The sequence below is a fragment of the Diospyros lotus genome, chromosome 3 (assembly GCF_014633365.1).
Source record: "Diospyros lotus cultivar Yz01 chromosome 3, ASM1463336v1, whole genome shotgun sequence".
Classification (NCBI taxonomy): domain Eukaryota; kingdom Viridiplantae; phylum Streptophyta; class Magnoliopsida; order Ericales; family Ebenaceae; genus Diospyros; species Diospyros lotus.
In genome coordinates, this window is record NC_068340.1 from 21,989,099 (window position 1) to 22,011,776 (window position 22,678).

General features: G+C 39.3%; 1 protein-coding gene across 4 annotated transcripts; it reads left to right on the forward strand.

The window, feature by feature from the left end:
- The first annotated feature begins 340 nt into the window (after nucleotides 1-340).
- Nucleotides 341-22,461, forward strand: LOC127797093 (uncharacterized). Of its 4 annotated transcripts, none has more exons than XM_052329622.1 (15): nucleotides 341-466; nucleotides 1,065-1,409; nucleotides 15,561-15,638; nucleotides 16,013-16,068; nucleotides 16,886-17,005; nucleotides 17,109-17,179; nucleotides 17,449-17,542; nucleotides 17,711-17,920; nucleotides 19,391-19,642; nucleotides 20,119-20,227; nucleotides 20,394-20,461; nucleotides 21,287-21,356; nucleotides 21,444-21,518; nucleotides 21,609-21,700; nucleotides 22,038-22,461. In XM_052329622.1, exons 2-15 carry the CDS (start codon nucleotides 1,098-1,100, stop codon nucleotides 22,111-22,113), a joined length of 1,683 nt encoding a protein of 560 aa, XP_052185582.1. In that variant the 5' UTR covers nucleotides 341-466; nucleotides 1,065-1,097; the 3' UTR covers nucleotides 22,114-22,461. The 4 variants fall into 4 exon arrangements, with proteins under 4 accessions (XP_052185582.1, XP_052185581.1, XP_052185584.1 ...); XM_052329621.1 differs by having other exon boundaries at nucleotides 371-466; nucleotides 981-1,409; XM_052329624.1 differs by lacking the exon at nucleotides 341-466 and adding an exon at nucleotides 479-574.
- Nucleotides 22,462-22,678: the final 217 nt, after the last annotated feature.

Here is a 22,678-nt window from a genome sequence, read left to right on the forward strand (position 1 = left end):
AATAAAGAAATAAAACTAATTGTATATAATATTTTTTTAATGACGATGAAAAAAAATCTGTCCTGGTCATATTTTTTTTTTCAAAATTTAAATTTTAAAATTTAAAATTCAAGATCATTTCTATATTTTTTTGAAAAATTAATTAAAAATTGAGTAATTAATTAAAAAATTCAGAGTATATATATGTGATTTAAACGACAAGTCGAAGATGAGTTCCTCCAGATCAAGAATTGTTAAATCTACAACTGGAAGGTTTAGAGGCGGGCTTTTATGAAATTTGAGAAAGAAAAGGGGAGGTTTCTGAAAACTCGAGACAAATTCCAAGCGCACAGTGGGGGACAAATGAATTAATTAATAAATTCCAAATTGATTAGCCGTCTTCAAGGTCTGGCCAAATGAGCCCCGCACAGGCAATAGCTCAGCCGGTCCAGCCACCGCTATTTCGCCCCCAAATCTCACATTCCAGGTACATCCTTCTCTCTGTCTCTCAATTATTTTTCCTCTCGCTCTCTCTCTCTTGCTATTCTTTTTGTCGAAATCCATCAGCTTCAATGGAATAAATCTTCAATTTAGGGTTCGTATATGTGTTTCTGTTGCGTATATTCTTTCTATGCGTATGTACACATAGTTAATGCGTCTATATAAATCGTGTTGTTCAATCATTAAGGTTAAGTGTTGCTAGGTTTTGTTTTGGTCCTGTTGGTTTCGTGGGTGGTAATCCGATATGATCATGCAGAATTGGGGTTCATCGTTGGTTCTGATAATTGAATTGAGATTTAGTTATGTGTTCTGCGCTAATTACTGTTGCAAAGTGGTGCTTCCTAGTAATATATGTTGTTCTGCTCCTCTATATGGTCTTGGTCCTGTGTTGGGTTCATATTTTTTGTTGCGCGTGATTTGCAGTCTGGCTTCTTTTCAGGGAAACTGTAACTTTTCAGGGAAACTGTAATAAACATTAACTTTTTTGAAAAATTATGCAGGATTTTGGAGCTTTAGGAATTAGGATGGTTATGAAAATTTTGATTGGTTGAAAGATTGAAGAAATACTTGTGATTTTGGTGCAGTTAAAGGAAGAGTTTTAATTGGCAGTGGTTACCATGTATCGCTCTGTGGCTGCTACTGCTACACATGGTGGATTACCGACAGATAGTGGGGATTCTGTCGTGACGCTGGACCAAGTTCCACGTTGGAGTGACACAGAGTACCGCTTTTCACGTGAGAATGAGGATCCTGCCTATTCAAATTCATTTTTTATGGACCCTTTGACTTCTTTGTCAGCCGGAGAGAATAGTGGAAACAGTATGGTTTCCAAGTTTCCCATGGATCACGAAATCAACTCGAAGATCTATCTGTGGAGAGGAAACCCTTGGAATCTGGAGGTGGATGCTGTTGTTAACTCAACAAATGAGGTGATCAATGAAAACTTCTTAAATTCTGTTCTTATGAGACGATTTCGTGGTTGAATAAAATAAAAGCTTCTACTTTTAGATACACTTTTATCAGTTGCTTTTGTTTGTGTATGCTGCATCGGCATTTTTGTTATCTTTGTATGGAAGGTTAAATGATTCAAAAGCCTGCATGAGGCATATTAAAACTGCTTTAAAATGCAAAATAGGTTTCTGCTTGATTCACTAAATTTGGGCACACGGTGGAAACTTGTGTGCAACATTGTTAGTTTCTTTTTGGGGCTCAATATGTCTACTGACTAAGAAAACCAATGGTCCTTGTTGTTTATCTTCAATGTTGGAATCATGAGTTTTATAGCTTATTAATAAGGCTGCAAATGAATAGGGCTGCTCCCAAATAGCTCGAAGCTTGTCTTGGTTAGGGCTTGTTCATTTAGTTAAACAAACCAGCTTGGGCCAAATTTTTAAGCTCGTTTAATAAATTCGCTGAGGTTGAGCTAAAGGGTGCTTGGCTCATTTGGGCTCGTAGACAAGCTCGTTCATGACTTGCTTACAAGCTCATTTATAGGCTTGTTCTAAAATAATGTGTGTTTTTTACAACTTATATTTTTTGTCATACTACTTATATTATCTAAATTTAAATATTAGATATACTACTTTTATGTGTTCTACTAGTTTAAAGTATATATTAAAACATAACTAATTTAAACATGCTTTAAATTTAGAACTCATAAGAAAGCTTGTTTTGAAGCTTGTTTAATATAAAGAAGCCAAACCTGAGCACAACAAAATTCTTAACAAACTGAGCTCAAAATGAGCTCAAGCCCAAGCTCGAGCCTAACAGAATTCATAATAAATAAGCTTGCACCAAGCAAAGCTTGACTAGTTTGCAGCCCTACTTATTAGCGTGGCCCAGGTTTGGAAACCTCTGAGTACTAATTGCATGCAAAATAAACTGGTTCTATTTGCCTGCATCGGGGTGTGACATTTTGGGCACTAAAAAGACAAATGGAGTTTGCCAAAATACATGAGAATTCTGTTCAGCTACATCTGGTTTTTAGTGTTTTGGGCCTAAGGGTGACTGAGTTCACTTTTGATTTCTGTTACTTTGATGCATCAAATTTGGAAGTTGCAACTGAATTGGTTCTGTTTTTAGTTGAACTAGGGACCCATATTGCAGACTGGGGATCATTGGTTTGAATTAAATCCATTAGGGCCTTATTAAAAGATATGAAAACAACAAGAATCACAAGCCTTAATGTGGTTTAGATCTTCATAGAACTAACAATGTTGGGCTTTATTTCTGGTTGAATATGAGGAAGGGGTGGTAGACCTCTTTGCATGCCATGCTTATTTGTGATTGTTTTTCTTGAACAATGTGGTTTTAGAGCTTTTCTGGAAAATAATGCTACCCAATTCTTGCAATAGAACATTTTATACAATCCAGAAATGTATATTGAAAGAATTTAATTGGAATCAGTTTATTCTAACTGCTTGGTACAGCCTAGTGTCGCAACCCCAAGGATCCCCAAGGCTATAATTGTCATTATAATAGTAGTTAGTTTGCATGCATTACTATATTGTACTCTAGGTTGTTGAGAATAGTTATACTTCTCAATTAGATAGGTTGGAACAGCCTATAAATAGGCTAAAGTAGTTAGAGAATGTATGCTTTGAATTGATAATTGAATTCAGCTTTCCCTCTGAATTCCCTCTTGTTTCCCTTTGCTTTCTCTCTAATATCTTCCTTTCTCTGTTTTGACCTGCGACTCTCCCTCATATATGTCTATTATCTCCCCCCATTTTTGTCCAATTCTCCCTCCAATCCCTCTGTTCTTGGTCTTAATTCCCTCGGATTCTTCCGATTTTCAATCCAAACCCTAGGCTAAACTTAGGAACATGACAAATTGGTATCAGAGCAGTTGTTCCTTGGTTGTTAATGTTTGACGGTTCTCAGCGTGAAATTTTGAATCGAACTCTCGAGACATTGATACCTCTGATGTGGTGAATTTTGAAATTAACGGCGGGCCAGCTAATTTTAGCGAACTTCGATGGTGAGTTGCGAAGTAGATCCTAGCGAATTCTTGGTGATATAGGCAAGCTCTCGAGGAGCTTCAACATAACTGATTAGCCAACATTTCCGATCCAATCTCAAGGGAACCAAGGACAAATTGTCACCAAGCGAGGCTTTCCTCGGAAACTGATTGAGGCGACTTTGAAGGACGGTAACAAAGCCAATCAAAGAAGGTGCGGGGCTTAACGATCGCAACTCGTTCCAACTTGCAGGCAACATGGGGCAAGTGGTTCTCGGATCCGGTCGAGTTGCATGAAGCGATTTGGTAAGTTGAGCTATAAGCGACTCTTAGCTTGTGAGCTGGAAGTGTTGTTCAATTTTTGGAGGTGAGTAGGCTAGATGTTTTTGACGGTGCTTTTGGCGACTCTGAGAGCAGTTCCGGTTGATCGGAATTAGCAGGTGAATTCAGCTTCATTGATTCCGACGGAGGAATTCTTGTCTAATTGGGCTTGAGGCAGTCGATTATCCAATAGATTTGGCGGAATTCCGGCGATTCTCAATCATAGTTCTGAAAGGCGAAAGGCGCAGCAAGGCGCAAAGGGTTTTGGAGCCTGAGGTGCGAGGCGCACAAGGCGAGGCGCACAAGGCGAGGCGCACCTTTTAGAAAAAAAATTCAAAATATTGTAAAATCATAAGCAACTATCAAATTATCAATAATAACACATTGATATCATTCATGATTCATTATCTTCAAATTCTAAACTAACAACATCAAAATTGATTTATTCATCATGCAAATTCTAAACTAGAAATACCATCAAAATTCAAACTTAAAGTCTCAAACTCAAACTCAAACTCAAACAAATACCAATCATAATGCAAAGCTCATCCATGTTATTTTTCTTCTTTTGCATGTACTCTCCAATATCTTCTTTTACTGATGGAGGACATTTTGGACAAGCTTTAGTATTCCTAAAATCACCCACAAGATGTTGTTTCGCCCGAAATATACCACATTTTGTTACTTTACGACAAAATTTACATGTGTTGGTATTTCTATCATTAGGATCAGCTTCAAAATAATTCCATGCCGAGTCAGTTTTGGAAATAGTAGATGACATTTATTGGGCTGCTGCAACACAGTTCCAACTTCCACAAAATTCTCAATCAACACGAAAACAACAACCGTATAAACTATAAAGAGAGAGCTGCAACTAGTAAGAGAAATTAAGCAAGAATGCAAGAAATAATCAAATAAAAAACAAGTAAAGAACTCACAAGAGAAGGCTGGAACCAAGAAGAGGGGAGGCTGGAATGGAACCGAGATTGGCAGCTACTTTCGGTGGGCAGTGGGCTACTTAACAGCTTGAACTTGAAGAGCAGATGAGAAGAGAGGCGAGGAAGAGAGGAGAAGAGCATGAGCAGAAGAGAATAGAGGAAGAGGGTGCGGCTGGAGAGGAAATTAACAAGATAGGAGCGTGGGTGTGGCTGGAGAGGAGAGGAAGAGAGGAGGTAGGCGCGGCTGGAGAGGAAAGGAAGAGGAAGATCGGGCTGAGCTGGAGAGGAGAGGAAGAGAGGAGGGGGTCGTGGTTGGAGAGGAGAGGAAGAAGAAGATCGGGCCGAGCTGCAGAGGAGAGGAAGAGAGGACAGGGTTGCGAATGGGAGAGGAGAGGAAGAAGAAGATCGGGTCGAGCTGGAGAGGAAGATAGGATGCGGGCGCAGTTGGGGCTGGGGTTGGAGAGGAGAGGGAGAGGAAGAGGAAGATTGGGCGAGCTGGAGAGGAGAAGAAGAGAGGAGGCGGGTGCGGCTGGGGCTGGAGAGGAGAGGGAGAGGAAGATCGGGCAAGCTAGAGAGGAGAGGCTGGAAAGGATGCAGGCGCAGCTGGATGTTGGAGACGGGAAGAGTGAGGAGCGATTGGACTGACAATTTTAATTAAAAGACCTAAGTTTCATGAGGCGTGCCTCACGCCCCAGCGCCCAGGCGAGGCGCCAAATTGGCGCCTTAAGGCGCGCCTTTGATAACTATGTTCTCAATTACTACGATTCCAATTGTGATTCTCGGCTGAGAGTCAGGCGATCTAGGGGACTCCAGAAGGCCGATCAAGCCGCTGTAATGAGTGACTTCTTCTGCTTTAAAATAGGTTCAACTTTGAAGCAGAACAGCGGCTGCAATTTGCCACTTCTTGGATTAGTTTCAGAGGCGACTATTGTGAAGCAAATACCGAAGGGAAGTGTGGAATTCAATATGTACAGAACTCCTGCTTGTGGGTCTTTGACTTGTCCTATTCGTGAGATTTCTACCATGACTGATATCGCACGTGTGAAACAATTGGAGTCTCAACTGCAGTGGAAGAATGCTACATTTTCATTTAGATTCAACATAAATCATGAGGTGTTCGGCCAGAATCATGAGACATGGGAAAAGAAATTAGATAATAAGTTCAGCTGAATGCATGAGGCAATAGGTATTGTGATATGGGAGGAGATGCATAATTTTTTCGTGATGATGTCTCAGATGTATCTGGTCAGTCTTCTAGCTAAATTTTTTCTATAAGTTAGGTGGAGAGGTTTTAGATAAATACGATTGTAACCGAGAATTCTTGGAGGATGTTGAGAGTGAACCTCAGAAATATGTTTGCAAATAGAAAGAAAAAGATGCTGATGGAATAGCATTGGATCAAGCAAATCTGACTGAAGGACCATCCATATGTGTGGATATTGGTGCCGGAGTCCTTTCTTAGATTTTGGACTTACCAAAAATTGAGGAACAATCAGATTTGGAATGAAACATTGATTTGTTAGATAAGCTTGTTATTAAGTAGGTTGGAGCTGTGAGCGGTGATGCTTGTGACAGCGATTCTAGGTTGGATCTGTTAGGATACATTTGTTCTAGATTAGGGCTTGTAATATGAGGGAAAATATCATGTTACATTTTCTGTTTTGTCTTCAAGAAGGGTTTGTTAATTTTAGGTCTGACCGGGGTAGCTGTAACTGCCAATTTGGGCAGTCGGTCAGAAGTTTCTCCCGCCCCCTATAGCTTATAAATAGGGGCCGAGAGGTAGGCTTTGGGTGTGCTTTCTATTGTGGGTTTACAATCTGTCTTGATATGAGATAGTGCAATAAGGAAGAGTGGATATCTTTCTTGTATACAGCTCTATATAGCTTTTAGGTTTATGGGCTAGGTGAGAGTTGGTTTTGAGTGCACTTGTAATCTTGTACTGATATTCAAGATAGTGGAGAAAGCAGGGGCGAAAGCCAAGCTGGATGTAGGTCTTTCATTGAGACCGAACCAGGGTAAATCTTGTGTGTGTTGTGCAGTTCTTGGTTGGTTCTTGATTGTATTCTGTTTGCTATTCATTTGCAAATTAGAGAGAGAGTTCGTTGGGTAAGTTTGAGTGATTGAGTGATCATATAAAGGGTGAGATCTAGGTTAACAGGATCAAGTCTTTGACGCTCCACGTGCAGTCAAAGAAGTTTTGATCGGGCAATCCAGATTGGAACAGTCTTATATTGGCTATAAGCAAACTGTTCATAAGGGTGATGAGATCTTAAGACTAGAGGAAGATAGTCTACCTGTTCAACATTTGTCTACTGCGGCTGAAGAATTAGTTAGACAATCCTTTGGGTTCAAAACAACCAACATCGAAGATGATGAGAAGAGGGGAACATATGTGGTAACTGGTCAGATGTGTGAATTTCAGAATGATCATCCTTTGAAGGCTTTAGGTTTGCAGGTTTTAGCTACTAACTACAATAGGGAGCGACTAAATTCATTGAAGGCACTTGATGTGGACATATTGACAGATTTTGGCACCATATTGGATCCTCAGACTGCGAGTACCAGCAATCTTGATTGGGTAGCTATTGCAAACCCAAGGGAAATGGTCTATTACACCTTGGAGGTAGATGTAGCCTTGATTGCAATTGTATGAACTATGGTAACAACCCATGGTTTTGTTTCAGTTGATGAGAACATAAGGGCAAGGATGAATAAGCCTAAAAAGAGAAAGAAAGAAAGAGGAATAAACCAAATAGAAAGAGCTGGTATTGGATGAAGAAACAACGGCGCAATCGTTGTAAGTTCTTGGGGACAAGAACTCTCTCAAGGAGGGGGGAATTGTCACAATCCCAAGGATCCCCAAGGCTATAATTGTTATTATAATAGTAGTTAGTTTACATGCATTACTATATTGTACTCTAGGTTGCTAAGAATAGTTGTACTTCTCAATTAGATGGGTTGGAACATCCTATAAATAGGCTAAGGTAGTTAAAGAATGTATGCTTTGAATTGATAATTGAATTCAGCTTTCCCTCTCATCAATTTCCCTCTGAATTCCCTCCCGTTTCCCTCACCTTTCTCTCTAATCTCTTCCTTTCTTTGTTCTTATCTGCAACTCTCCCCATTTTTGTCCAATTATCCTTCCAATCCCTTTGTTCTTGGTTTTAATTCCCTCGGATTCTTCCGATTTCCAATCCAAACCCTAGGCTAAGCCTAGGAACATGATACCTAGTTAATGTACCCTAGGAACAGTTCAATTTTTTACACCAGAACAGATGATGAAGCATCACTTCTTAGTCCATCTTGTCATGTACCTAGGGTTTAGCCTAGGGTTTGGATTGGAAATCAAAATAATTTGAGGTAATTCGGACTAGGAACAAAAGGATTGGGTAAAGAATTGGACATAAATGGGGAAGATAATAGAAAGAAATGAGGGAGAGTTGCAAACAGAATAGAGGAAGGGGGAGATTAGAGAGAAGGCAGAGGGAAACGAGAGAGAATTGATGAGAGGGGAAAGCTAAAATTCAGTTATCATTCATAACGTTCCTACCAACAGACTTCAATAGCTTTATATAGCTACTCTATAGAAAATAATAAACTAATAGAAAAATACAAGTAAAATGTAAAATAGGCTAATTTCTATTTAAGCCCTAGTAAACCCTTTGGTCCTAACATTTCCTCCCGCCTTAAAACATTTCTTGTCCCCAAGAAATGCCAACCCTCCACAGCTTCCAATATGCTTTTTCCTTCTCTTCCAAAGCTTGGATGGTGCAATCTTGAACAACTTCTCTAAGACTAACAAATTGTCAATAGCTCTCTTGGACTCATTGTCTGAAACAAAACTAGAAGCGACCACTCTCTGGTTGTTGTAATTAACAGTTGAAACCTGCCAACTATTGTCCACACCAATTTTTCCCATCACCGCTCCTTTGATGTTGGTTGTTTGGAGTCCAGAGGAATGACTAACTGTGCCTGTGACTTCCTTTAATAGTTCATCACCATCTAATACAAGTAAGGATGGCAGACACACATCCATAGCTGTAGTTAATATATTCCTGACAAACCAACGTCCATTCTCTACTGCAAAAATATCTGCAATAACCTGCAGATGTAGCAATTGAGTAATGTAGACTTGCTTCGGATACCCAAACATAAACTGTCCGAGAGCAGCAAAACTAGAAGTTGTTGCAAGATCAATTTTGGTCATCACTCCATCTTTCATTACGGTAGACAAAAATCTTAATTGGCCAACTGGAATGAGAACAAACAAAACAATAAGAGTTTTGTTCTCCACATAAAAACTTTTGACTTCTTCAGTTATCTCCCTTAGTTTTCCTCTGGCTACCAATTGTCCCTGAAATTCTGCTAGGATCCCCTATAGAAATCCAAACAACAATCAAATATCAATAGCTATCAGACTTTCCAGCCAAGAACAAAAGCAACCTAGGGCGTTCGAGAGGCCCTTAACTCTCCCTAAGACTCAATACAAGAACAATCTCTCCCTCTCCCAACTTCTTCCCCCTCTATATATTCTTCCCTCCCTCCTCAACAGAAATCTGTTACGCGCTTGTTGGGTTGTTAACACAACCCAACGATTTCCCTTCACTACCCCCCCAACTTTCACCTTGTCCTCAAGGTGGAAAAATGGAAACTGCTGCTAGATCAAATGGTAAAGTTCCGAAGTAGCTTCCAATGGGGGTAGCCCTCTTCCATTGTATGAGCACTTCGAACCCCCGTAAGTTCTTTCCAGACCCTGGTCGAACTCCCAGGACCTTGACTTTGTCAGTTGTTTCAAGGCTTGCCAATTCTCAACCTCATCATGAAGTTCGCCCAAATTTCCATAATTATTTAAGATCTTTGGGTCAATACCATTGGGCACCAAGTTCTTCACATTGAAGCTTGCAAGTAGTTTCTCGATACAGGAAAATAATATCTGGAAGTAGCCCTTGCCTTGGTTATCATTACTTGTTGCAACCAAAGGAAGCTCTGCAATTTCTTGTCCAAAAAGCCTAAAGATTCCAACTGATACAATGGATGAGTGCACCATTAATACTGCACAGTACATTCCTCCAAAGTCTTGGCCCCTTGAGCTCTTTCTCGCTCCAGCTACCGGCGTTCCCTCCCTTGTCAAGGGCGAACCCACAGGTGGGTCTTCCTCATCTCGCTTCCCCTTCCTTTCTCTCTCTTGCTCCTCCCGTCTCTCCTTGTTCTTCCTCTCCCGATTAGTGTTCCAAAATGCGCTAGGCTCTAGTCGGGCGCCAGGCTAGGCCCTAGCGCCTAGGCAGGGACTAGAAAAATTGCTATTTTTTAAATTAAAATTCATATTATTCTAAATGTACATACAAATTAAAATTCATATTATCCCAAATACATATATAAATTAAACAAAGATTATGAAATATTAATATAGATTATTAAATTTAGAGTTTAGACTCCTGACTTTGTGAAACACAATTTATAGGCATTAGAAATAATATAATCAAATAAAGACATAATAACAAAATACAACACTTGCGAAGGAAGAACAACGCAACAAAACTTGGCGGAGGAAGAATAACACTTGGTGAGAGAGGTAACAACTGCTGCTTGCTGACTACTTACCAGAGGAGGCATAGGGTGAGTGAGGAAGATGTGCGAGCAAGCACGAGAGAGGCGACGACGACGGTGTGGGAGCACGAGACGGTGGCGACGGCAACTCTGCAATTGCAAGAGACGGTGGCGGCAGCGATGGCGACGACGACTCTGCAACTGCAAGAGATGGTGGCGACGTGCGAGCACGAGAGAGGCGACGACGACTCTGCAACAGATTGTCGGTGGCGGTGCGCGCGAGAGAGAAGGGGAAATCGACGAGAGAGAAGGGGTAACGGGTAAGGGGAAACAAAACCCTAATAAATTTATACTAATCCATTCACGCGGTCGATTAGGTCATAATCGGCCAGGCAGTTCGGCGCCGCCTAGGCCGCATTTTAGTTCACTGCTCCTGATCCTGCTCTTCCCACCTCGTTCTCATCCAAGCGAACTGTTCCAGCAAGCTCGCTACCTTCTTCCCCACTGATTGAACCACACCCCTCATGGCATCAAGTTCCCGATGCATGCCTTCCACCCTCCCTTCCAAATTTCCTACTCGGTCCGTCAAGTTTACCATTAGGATCGATGACGCTCTCATACCAAATTGATAGGATCCCTGATAGAAATCCAAACAACAATCAAATATCAATAGCTATCAGACTTTCCAGCCAAGAACAAAAGCAACCCAGGGCGTTCGAGAGGCCCTTAACTCTCCCTAAGAGTCAATACAAGAACAATCTCTCCCTCTCCCAACTTCTTCCCCCTCTATATATTTTTCCCTCTCTCCTCCTCAACAGAAATCTATTACGCGCTTGCTGGGTTGTTACACAACCCAGTGATTTCCCTTCACTACCCCTACGCACATGGCTGGCTGTTATGCCAGCCATCCAATTTACACCCTTGACCTTTGTCTTTGATAAGTCAAGTGCCTATCAAATTCCTTACAACTTTGAACCTATTCTTTACTGAGGAAATTCTTGTTAGGATCATAACTCTCAGGAGACTTTCCAAAGCTGCTACTAGGACATTCCTTGATTAATTGTAATTCTAGAGGTTGAGCAATCAAAGTTCTTATATTCCCAATCCGTTTATGCGGAATAAGTATGGTGTCCAACTCTCTTCTTGTCTCCCTCTTATGATAGAGATAGAAATCAACATCTCTCTTTTTAGTGAGCATGCCTTGCTCTTTTGAAACACCTGCTTCTGTTAACTCTGTTACAACCGGCATCGAAAATCAGTTCGCGCCTTTTGCAATTTGGCTTGCAGCTTTTGAAATGACGCCAACACCATCATACTATTCAGGGTTAGAATCTTTCATGTTGGCAGTAAGATATCCTCCACCTAGTGTTGTCTTCACTTTCTTGTTGCCAGTTTTAACCAAAGCTAAGGAATCCATAGCCTTATCCAAAATCAAATGCAATGGAACAACATCGTTAAGAACTTCAATATCAATTCCGTTCCTCCCAAGATTTCGATCCTGGACACTAGCCAATCCTTTAGTCCATGGACTAATTACTAGGGGTAACGTGTCGGTCTTGGCTCCTTCTATCACTTCGTCAAGTACTCTCCCATTTTCCTCTTGCAACCTTTCATTAAGTGCATCTTGAGGTATTATTTCTTCTTCTAATTTCTCAATCACTACAACAAAATTCATTTCAACACTGTTGGTTTTAGAAATTGATTGAGTCTATATCTCTTTGAGAAAAACCAGATGAATTTCAAATCTTAAAGCTCCAAATGTGTTTATCCCAAACTCCAGAACATCTCCGTTACCTCCTTTCATTCACGTCGCTTGATTGATTGCATCAATCATCTCTTGTTCTGGACTTTCGAGAATATCATTTGGAAGGTCCTCAACAACAACTTCATTTTCAAAGGAATTAGTTGTTCCGTTGAATCTTCTTGTGTCCAGACATCCTGGATCGAGCTGTCGAGATTACCGTTATTGTTGTCAACACTGTTTTTACAATCATCCTCCTTGTCAATACTACCTAAATCAAAATACTTATTCTGCTCAAAATCGGAGGTAAGCAATGAATCATTTTCCCATAATCTTGACGGCTTCTTAGACTGCTACATTTCAAGGAACTCCTGAGTAGTGTTCTAAAAATCGCTCTAGGCGCTAGGCGGCCACTGGCCACCCCGAGTATGCCCTAGTTGAGCCTCCTAGGCGTCAGCCCGATTAATCGGCAGTGACGGCGCTTAGGCAGCCCAGGCGGCGCCTAGGTGGCCTGCACCGCTTGGGCCGCCCAATTTTTTGCTTTATATATCATCTGATTTTAGGGTATTTTATTTCTTAATCTCGTCTCTCAGCCTCTCCCCCTTTCACCCCAAGGCCGCCACTACCTCAACGTTGCCGCCTCAACGCCGTCGGCTCGCCGATACTCACTGCCATCGCTGCCTCCAGCTCCATCATCGCCGTCAAGCTTCATCAACATCGCCTCTATGCCATTTGCGTGCTCCTCGCTGCCTGAACGTCGCCGCCGCCGCCGCATCCTCGCCGTTAAGCTCCATCTCCTTCGTAACCTCTCTCTCTCTCTCTCTGAGTCTCTGGTTATTGGTTTCTCATTTTCTTCGTTACATTGTTTCTGTTTTTCATTTTATTTTATTTTTTTATTCTATTTATATATTAGATATATATTTAGTTTTAATTATTATTAATTATATATAATATGTGTTTTTACATGATGAAGAAGATTGAAAACAAAAAATTATATGAGGTTATTGGTTATTTTGTAGAAAATAATTTCTATTTTCATTATATCATAAAAAAAAGTTATTTTGCTATTTTATTATTTTAATTTGATTATTTTGTAGTTATTTTGCAATTATGGCATGATATGTTATTGTTATTTTGAATATTAAGTGAGGTTATTGGTTATATATATATAGGTTTCTATTGCAAGTTTCTTCAATTAAAAAAAAATCAATTTTTTCTAGGCTCCGCCTAGGCTCTAGGCCCCAGCCTAGCGCCCAACTAACACCTAGTGCCTTTTAGAACACTACTCCTGAGGCTGTAATGCTTCCTTAACCACGTCGTTCTTCAAGAGCTCTCTATTATGGTCGTTCAATCCTGATGATTGATTGTTTGAATCAATTATCTCTTGGTTAGAACTTTCAAGATAATCATCTGAAGCATCTCCGCTCGACTTATAGAAGAATTCACTTGGAATACTAAATTGATACTCCTTAGACAACATTATGAAAAACTCCTGCATTTGCTCGCGTATCACACTGCTTGTTTCCTTGCGCATTTGACTGAACTTATTATCAAATTTCTTTTCCCATGTCTCATGATTTTGGTTAAATAACTCATGACTTTTATTGTATCCAACTGAAATTTTAGCATTCATTTGCTGTAGTTGAGACTCCAATTGTTTCACACGTGCTCTATCAGCCATGGTAGAAATCTCACGAGTAGGACAAGTTGAAGGCCAAGGAATAGGAGCTTTGTACATCTTGAATTCAATACTTTCCATGACCTAATCGACTTTGGTTTGACGCAGTCTTAGAATTTGCCTGAAATTGATAGCAATGAACAGCTTAGATCGTTAACAATCCAGGAGCAAGAGAAGTTGGAAGAATCTGTCTCTTAACGGAATCCGCCTATGGAATTACTTCTCCTCTGCAACTGCTTCATAGCAGTTGCCTAAGATAAACGATCGCATCACAGCAGTCAACGACCTCCAATTCTCGATCGAAATGAACCGCTAGGCGATAGATCCGAGTTCACCTCCTGGCTTGCCTGCTCACAACAATCTTCTATCAATAGCCGAACCTTTATCGGCTACTAAAATTACTAGAATCGTAGCCGCAAGTCAGCCGACTCTAATTCTACCTTCCAAAATTGCCAAAATTAGCTGATGGGAGTTGTTGGAATCACAGCCAAGAAGCGTGGGCCACTGGATTGCAGTGACTGAACCTAGATCAGCTCTAATTTTGCCTCTAATACTCGCCTAATCCAACTGCTCAAGTGGGCCTCCAAAATCCGAGCCCAATCAGTAAGAAATTGCTAGAATCACAATTGGAATCGCCGGAATTATAGTTGGAAACGCCTCGCCTGCTTGCCTCCAAAAATTGTCCTTACTAATTTCACAATCGAGAGTCAATTGTCGGCTTCATCTTCAAGACTTGGGCTCGAATTTGCCGAAATCACTGAAATCCGCAACTCAACTACTTCTGCTAAGAGTCATCTGAACTTCTAATCGGAATCTCCTGTATCACTGCTCAATTAGTTCCGATAATGGCTAAGGTCGCCTTTTTGAATCGCTACTGTATCAACTGAAGTCCACCGGTTCTGTTGCGGCTAAGAGAGCTGTGTTTCATACCTTCAGAATCAGATAAAAAACGATCGCCTATTAGTAGCCAAGAATCACCATCTAAATTTGCTTCCAATGACCGATTTGCTTTGTGTCAAATTTGAGAGATCTAACAATGAATCCTCAAGAATTCCTTAGAGAATTTTGGAGAACTAAACAAGAATTGGTAGGGAGAGAGAGAAGAGAGAGGGAATGAGAGAATTAGTGGGAAATTTCAGAATTGAATTGATTCATAGCATGCCTTCATCGGGTGAAATCAGTATATATATAAACTGATCTCACCAAGTCAAGTGGGATGCTTCCCACCAAAAGTTACAAACCGCCTAACCAACTCGTGCTACAGCTACTACTACTTTCCCATATTCCTGCCTACAATCTCATTAAGTACATGACACTCTGCTTTGAATCTGGTTTTGATTACTTCAAAATCGGATTGGACAACTATTGAATTTCCAGACTCATAGCGGAGGAACAACTGCTCTGATACCAAATTGTCATGTACCTAGGGTTTGAATTGGAACTCAAAATAATCTTGAGGTAATTTGGACCAAGAACAGAAGGATTGGGGAAAGAATTGGACAGAAATGGGGAAGATAATAGACATAGATGAGGGAGAGTTGCAGACAGAATAGAGGAAGTGGGAGATTAGAGAGAAGGCAGAGGGAAACGGGAGGGAATTTGAGAGAGAATTGATGAGAGGGGAAAGCTGAAATTCAATTATCATTCGTAACATCCCCAACAGACTTCAGTAGCTTTATATAGCTACTCTACAGAAAATAACAAACTAACAGAAAAATACAAGTAAAATGTAAAATAGGCTAATTACTATTTAAGCCCTAGTAAACCCTTGGGTCTTGACACATTTCACATTAAGCACGTCAGGCTTAGATTAGTAAATACACAGATGTACCTGTTTTCCATCTTTTTTGTCTCTGTCTTTTATTCTGAGTTTGCTTTTAGTTGATTGCTTGACAGAACCTGGATGAAGCTCACAGCAGCCCTGGTTTGCATGCTGCAGCTGGACCTGGTCTTGCAGAAGAATGTGCAGCACTGGTAACCCTTCTGTATATCAGAATATTTGTTAAGTCATTTTATCTCTTGATGAGATTTCTTATATGCTGCATAATTTTCCATTTTAACCTGGAACTTAATTTCTGCCATAATTATTTGCATATTTACATATATTTTTTTTTTCCAGAAAAGGTAAACATATCTCAAAAAGAAAAAAATTATAGTGGAAATACGTGCCATCGTTTTAGTCAGCATCATTAAATGTGGGGAAATTTTAAATCAAGCATTTTGCGTTGTTTTATTTTAAAGAAGTTAGTTAGATCCAGCTATAGAGATATATGAAATAAACATGGATTTTTTGGATGTAAACAATAAAACTTTCAAAAGTGTAAATAACTTACTCTATGTCTTCACAGGGTGGCTGTCGAACTGGGATGGCAAAAGTTACTAATGCATATGATCTTCCGGCAAGGTAAGCAAAGTTGTTTAGCTCTCTCTATTAATCTTACAAATTTTGTGACTAAATTTTTGTATATGGATTAGTAATGGAGAAAAACCATAATGCATTGGAGCATTGCTCTATATGTCTTAGAAGCTTACCCCCTAGACCCTCTTTTGCTACCATTGTGCCTAGAAATTACAAATTATGATATACCGCATCCATAACACAACTGTGGGAGTAGCTGTAATACTTTCATTCCTTGAGGTCATTGCATTTTCCCTCTTTCTTGTCAGTTGTCTTACTCTGTTTCCTTGTGTGCTAGTAGTTCTAAAAAATGCTATTGATGTTGTAATAAATTGTCTTGCAAAATCTGCTTTTGTCCATTTTTGCACCTTTAATAGTGTCTTTTTTTCAGTAAATCAGCGTCCTTCTGTTATTTCAATTTTTGTTTTGTCTTTGTAAGGGACAAGAACCATCTCGTTGCATGTAGTGACCTTATTTGTGGGAGCTGCTTTCATTGCCATCTAAAGCCATTTGACATGTTTATGTTCTTGCTGCATGCCTTCACAGTTAACATGACATGAGCCTGATGTCCTATAAATTCTCTGCGGCAACGTGACAAGAGTTAGATGAATTTGACATACTTTGGGTCCAGGGATGTCTCCTATTCTAAACATTCATGCTGCATGGATTACCATATCATCCCTATTAATGTGATTTGACTCTTTTGAAGTTCATGCATTTTGTTTGAGTATTGATGGCAAGAAAGCAAAAGTTGAGTCTGTGATTGGTTTTAATGTTAAATAGATCTTTGACTAAATGCTGTTAATATTTATGCATTCTTTAGGAGGGTTATCCACACTGTGGGTCCCAAGTATGCCGTAAAATATCATACGGCTGCAGAAAATGCTCTGAGTCACTGCTACAGATCTTGCCTTGAACTTCTCATTGAGAATGGACTTCAAAGGTTAGTTGAGATATCCCCGTCTTTGCCTTTTGTTTATTGTGTATTTGTTTATTTAATTTTTGTCTTACTGGAATTTTTTATTTTATGATATCTATTGACACAGCATTGCTATGGGCTGTATATACACAGAGGCAAAACATTATCCTCGTGAACCTGCTGCTCATGTTGCTATAAGTGAGATACTTCCCATATATTTTCATTTATCTCGCACTATGTTCTAGACGAGATCTAGACAATGCATTCTTTATATGTTCTCATGTTGGAGAGCTGCTTGTTTTTTTAGCCATAGTAGAGTATAGATGATCCATGCTTACATGTGTTCTTTTACCTATGTAAGGCCATTCCAATTTATCTTCATTGTTCATTAAATTTCTTTTTGGAAAGTTGAGCGTTTCTTGTTTCAGTGCTTATTATAAAATTTGTTCTCTCTTTTTCTCTCTCAGGAACTGTGAGGCGGTTTCTTGAGAAACAAAAAGATAAAATATCTGCTGTTGTTTTCTGTACTACCACTTCAGGTGATACCGAGATATATAAAAGGTATCCCATTCTTGCAGTATGTTTATCATGTTAAGGCTGTGCATTTGTTTTACATTTTTTGTATGTCAGTAAGAAACTTCTCTGGGGATAATGGCATTTGATGATTCAATTCTGTTCTGTTGTTGAATACTTTGAAATGTTTAAAATTTTTGGACTACTTAAATGTAGGTTGCTTCCGCTTTATTTTCCTCGAGATGAACATGAAGAAGAAGTTGCCATATCAAAGCTCCCTGCTGATGTTGGGGATGAAAATGGTGAAACAGTTATAGATGAGCGAAAAATCAGGATAAAGCCGTTACCTAATTTGAAAAATACTGTTTCTAAACCTCTTCAAGCATCAATGGATCTTCCTGTCAGTGACATCGGATTAACAAGAAGGTCAGTGAAACTAAATATGCTCATACACCTCAAGTACTCTCTCTCTCCAACATACTCACACACACCAAGTAATGAGTTTGCAAAAATTTCTTGATTTTGTATAGATATTGGTTAATTTGGTTCGCTGTTATCCAACAGAGCATATGACAGCATTGTTGAGTTGTAGTTAATTTCATCTACTTGAAAATCAATATTTGTTGAGCAGAGTTAAGCTGTGCCCCTCAATGTGAGGGAGGCCGACAGCACTTCTTACTATGAGTCAACCGTTGCTTTTGACTTTTTGTTATCATCATTTTAAACGGATGCCGTCTCATTGAGTTGGCAACCAAAAAATGTCTGGGACTCCAGTGATCATGCAATGTTTAGGAGGTGCACTGTTTAACAGCTTGAGGCATTGAGAGGCCTGAGAAATGGAATCGCAAGTAAGGGACTAACACTAAGATGTAGTGTTTGAAAAAAGGGAGAATAAAGAATGGAGGAGAAACTAGCTTCCTGACCACTTGTATTAATTGCATGCGAGGTACCCTTTGATGTTTTCAAGGTTAATTACATCTAGAATCACTCTTAGTCTTGGATAAGGTGAGCTTTGGTAGCATTGGTAGGGTTGCTCCATTGTGATGGGTAGGTACGAGTTTGAGTTATGGAAATGATCTCTTTGCAAAAGCAAGGTAAGACCATGTACAGAAGAGACCCTCCCCAGCTCTCACAAAGTAGGGGTCGAGGAGTCTCGTGCACTGGGGACCCTCGTAACCTCGTTCTTGGGATACGTATGTATAGGATAAGTTTTGTTTTCATAAACTGACCTTTGTAAGTATCAAGAATGATAACAATGGCTACCTGCCTGATTTTTATCTATTGAACTTATTTTACTAGCTTGTTGTTCAAAGAAACAATGTGGTGATCTTCCCATCACTTCAGGGCAGAAGTGGGCTAAGTTGATCGATAAATAATGTGGTGATCTATTCGTTGATTGTAGCAGATATGTGCACGTAACACAGTGGTGGGTTTTCAAATATATGGTGGTTAAAGGAGAAAAATTTGGAATGTGAGAAGAGTACTCACTGGTAATGATACAGTGGTACATTTAGTGCAAATTCAGACAATGTTGGACCAATCTTGTTGAGGCCCCTGTCAAAGCCAAAGTGGGACAGAATCTATTTATGATATTTCTTTCATGCTTCACTTGAACATCTACAATTTGATGATCGCATTGGAAGGTTGGGTGAAATATTGTCTAGATAAATTTTGGAGTTACGAGCCCATTGCTCATCACCTAACCACAAAATTGGCAGTACACTAGAATTTGGACAATTTTTTTCCTATGGAAATGTTATTAGGCACTTCCTTGTTAAATAACTTGATGTTTGTCGTGGGGGTTCCAAACACATATTTCTCTTGTTTTTCTTCATTTCCTGCCAATTGTTATTCCTTTTTTATCAGCTGAACAAACTGGAAGATCATTCTGAACAGGAACTCGCAATATTGGACTGAATATCTAGATCCTGCTTTCATGTCCTTGATTAAAGATCCAGATGAACGGCGCAAGGAACAATGGGAAAAGACTGCTCAAGCCAAACGTGGATGGAATTGTGGTAAAATGCTTGGATTGGGTGACCTTGGGGGACCTGCATTGTCAGCAGCTGAAGAATACTCGCTTCACTCCCGATATCTTGCTAAAGCAAATTCTCTTAACCTTTCTGAAATTGCAGAAATGAAAATTGTGTAAGCATATATTAGCAAAATTTTTACTGAATTTCTTGATTCTTAAACATTAAATATTATATATTTCAAATTAAATACGTAAAGACAAATTTCTGGAGCATTAAACCCTTTCAGTACATTTAGCATGCAAAAATTTCACTGTCCCTAAAGTTTATTTGTTACTATATATGGGTGGCATAAACAAGCAGAAAAGTTTTGGAGTTGCTCTAGGTGGCCAAATTTTAGTGTTTTGAGGAAGATAATTGCCTTGTTCAGATGACATGCCTTCTAACACATAAGTTAGTGTATTAATGCTTTCTACTAATACAGATTTGTTAATTAAAATTCTGAAGTTGCAAATGAAGGGTCTTAGAAAACCTTAGTTTAAGGTCACTGTTTGTGCAAAATTTCTGATTATTCATACATTATCTTTGGTCATGCTAAAATGTATTGCATGTAGACAGCAAGGATTCATAATGTTCTTTGTTTCCTTTCAGTTATCGAGGGGGGGTTGATAGTGAGGGTCGCCCAGTGATGGTGGTTGTGGGAGCACATTTTTTGTTGCGATGTCTTGATCTGGAACGCTTTGTGCTCTCTGTGGTAAAGGTGAGGGGACTTTTTCTGCTTCATTTGACACTTAGATGCTATTTTTCATTACATTGTGAACCTGCATCATTCTGTTTCTGTTGCATATGTTCAGAAAATTTGGTGGTTTGTGTACTGTGTTCTTCAGTTAGAAGTAGATTAAATTGTTCTCAGCTTTTGTTTTCAGGAGTTTGAGCCCTTGATACAGAGGCCTTATACAATTGTTTACTTTCATTCTGCGGCTTCTTTACAGATGTAAGTGTTGCATATGTTACTAGTTGTTGTTTCCAATTAGCAGTATCTTCTGAAAAAGATTTCTTTCTTCTCAATCATCTCAAGTATTTTTCTGTATTTCATATATACGATTTGGGACAAACTGTCAATGAAATCAGAGGAATTTTCAAATAAAACTGGAACTTCTTTGTCTCAAACTGACAAAAGGATGAACTTGGTTGTGGTTTGTATGCTTCTTTATAATGTTTCACTTGTTTTTGCATATGTGAATGACTTTGTTTTGGTACTTTAACCGAGAACAAGGCACCTGATTCCTTTAGTTCGCCCCCTCCCCCACGTTTTCTCTTTGCTGGACTTATAAGTCGCTGTCCTCTGTCCATTTTATCCCTTTGTTGAATTTGAGGATGCATTCAAGGCATCGGCAAACATGCTCTCTGAGATTTTCTTCATGTGAGGTGCTGTTTTCAGAAGGAGGTTGCCAACCCCTGACTTTTTCTTTTACTAATTTAATTATTTTGTCAACTCTCTTTTGTTGATGAGTAGCACACACCTCTTTAAATTATGGCTACATTACACAAAACTAAATCTTGTGAAAACAATGAATTCAGATATGGTCAAATTTTGGATTATATCTTCTCTTGTGCCATATCTTTCAAAAATGATAAAAAGTAGCTATTAGTTGTCTAGTATCAGTGTAACTATGGCCTTGTAGTAATTCCTTGCATTCAACTAGTTTGATTGTGGGGGAGGGGTAGGGGGTTAGCAGTGGAGGCATGTTGTACACACAGTTTACTCTCAAAACTGTTCTTGCTTGTACTTTTTAACCTCTATATCTTGGACAAGTAGGCAACCAGATCTTGGATGGATGAAGAGATTACAGCAAATACTTGGTCGAAAACACCAGCGTAACCTTCATGTATGTGATGGTGCATTGTTCTATCCAATTATAAGCAATTATATTTCTTCTTTCGATTCAATTATAACATGTCTATATACAATGTAGGCAATATATGTTCTCCACCCGACATTTGGACTGAAGGCTGCAATTTTTGGTCTGCAGCTATTGGTAGATAATATGGTATATTTCCTCATATTAATCTGGGTTTGGTCATGAGCACAATTATTTCTATTTCAAAGAGCTTATTAATTATTGGAAATTATCTTGTAGGCATGGAAAAAGGTTGTGTACGTTGATAGACTGTTGCAGCTATTCAGATATGTTCCTCGCGAGCAGCTAACCATTCCAGACTTCGTATTCCAGTTGAGTTTTATGTGCTTCTCATCTTACTTCTGTTGCCTTTGTTAAAGGTAGTTAAAGATTCAGATTTTTGCACTCCTCAGTTTGATATAGATGACCACTGTTTGGAAGAACCAAGGGATGGTTTGTGGCTATAGTCATCATAATTACTGGGATACCCTATTGTTTTTAGTAGCATCCCAAAGATTGGGATCAAATCCTACCCATCGGTTCCATACTGTCTTTAGGTTATTTGAGCAAGATTCTTGCCCTGAAATGATAACGGAAATGACAACCAAAATTTCCCCAACAGCTCGCCAAAATTGTTGTTTAGACATTTCACTTTGTGTGTCAATGCAGGCATGATTTGGAAGTGAATGGAGGGAGGGGCCTAATTGTGGATCCCAGAACAAAATATGTATACCATCGACCATAATTATTGCATCTCAAAACTGGAAGGAGCGGTTGAGCGAGCATTTGGGGGTTCATTTCCTTCGGTTCGTTCTCTTTTAATGTTCAAAGACATTGGGGTCGTGTTGCTTTTACAAGTCAGATTCTGCCCTTTCGTCCATTCTCTCCCATATTCTATTTATTGTTTGTAGAGTTCCGTAGACTCAAATAATATCGAGCAGTGTTGTGTATTATGTCTGCATCTTGTAATAAAGGTTTCCCCCGCATGTAATTTCTTGTGCCTGTGATGAGTTAAGGCTAATCATACATTAGAATGGATCAAGCATTATGGAGTTGTGTTTACTATAAACTTTGAATCATTGCTGTTTCTGTGCATCTATCTTCCAAGATATGGCGGCTCTCCGGTTGTTAAAAGCTTGAAGATCCGTGGGCAGTTTTGTTCATGGTTTTTGTGTTTTTATCTCCTTATTTTTACTATTTTGAAAATTAGGAATCTTAAATGAAATTTTATATTTTAAGAATTAGTTTACTCATTTATTTTTCTCAAAAAAAAAATAAAAAATTCTTAAAAACTACCTTGTTAGATATGG

Coding starts and splice junctions, on each gene's coding strand:
- LOC127797093 (XM_052329622.1), top strand. CDS start 1,098: ATGTATCGCTCTGTGGCTGCTACTGCTACACATGGTGGATTACCGACA. Junction 20,228..20,393: donor TTGTGCTCTCTGTGGTAAAG/GTGAGGGGACTT, acceptor TTTTGTTTTCAG/GAGTTTGAGCCCTTGATACA. Junction 20,462..21,286: donor TCTGCGGCTTCTTTACAGAT/GTAAGTGTTGCA, acceptor TTGGACAAGTAG/GCAACCAGATCTTGGATGGA.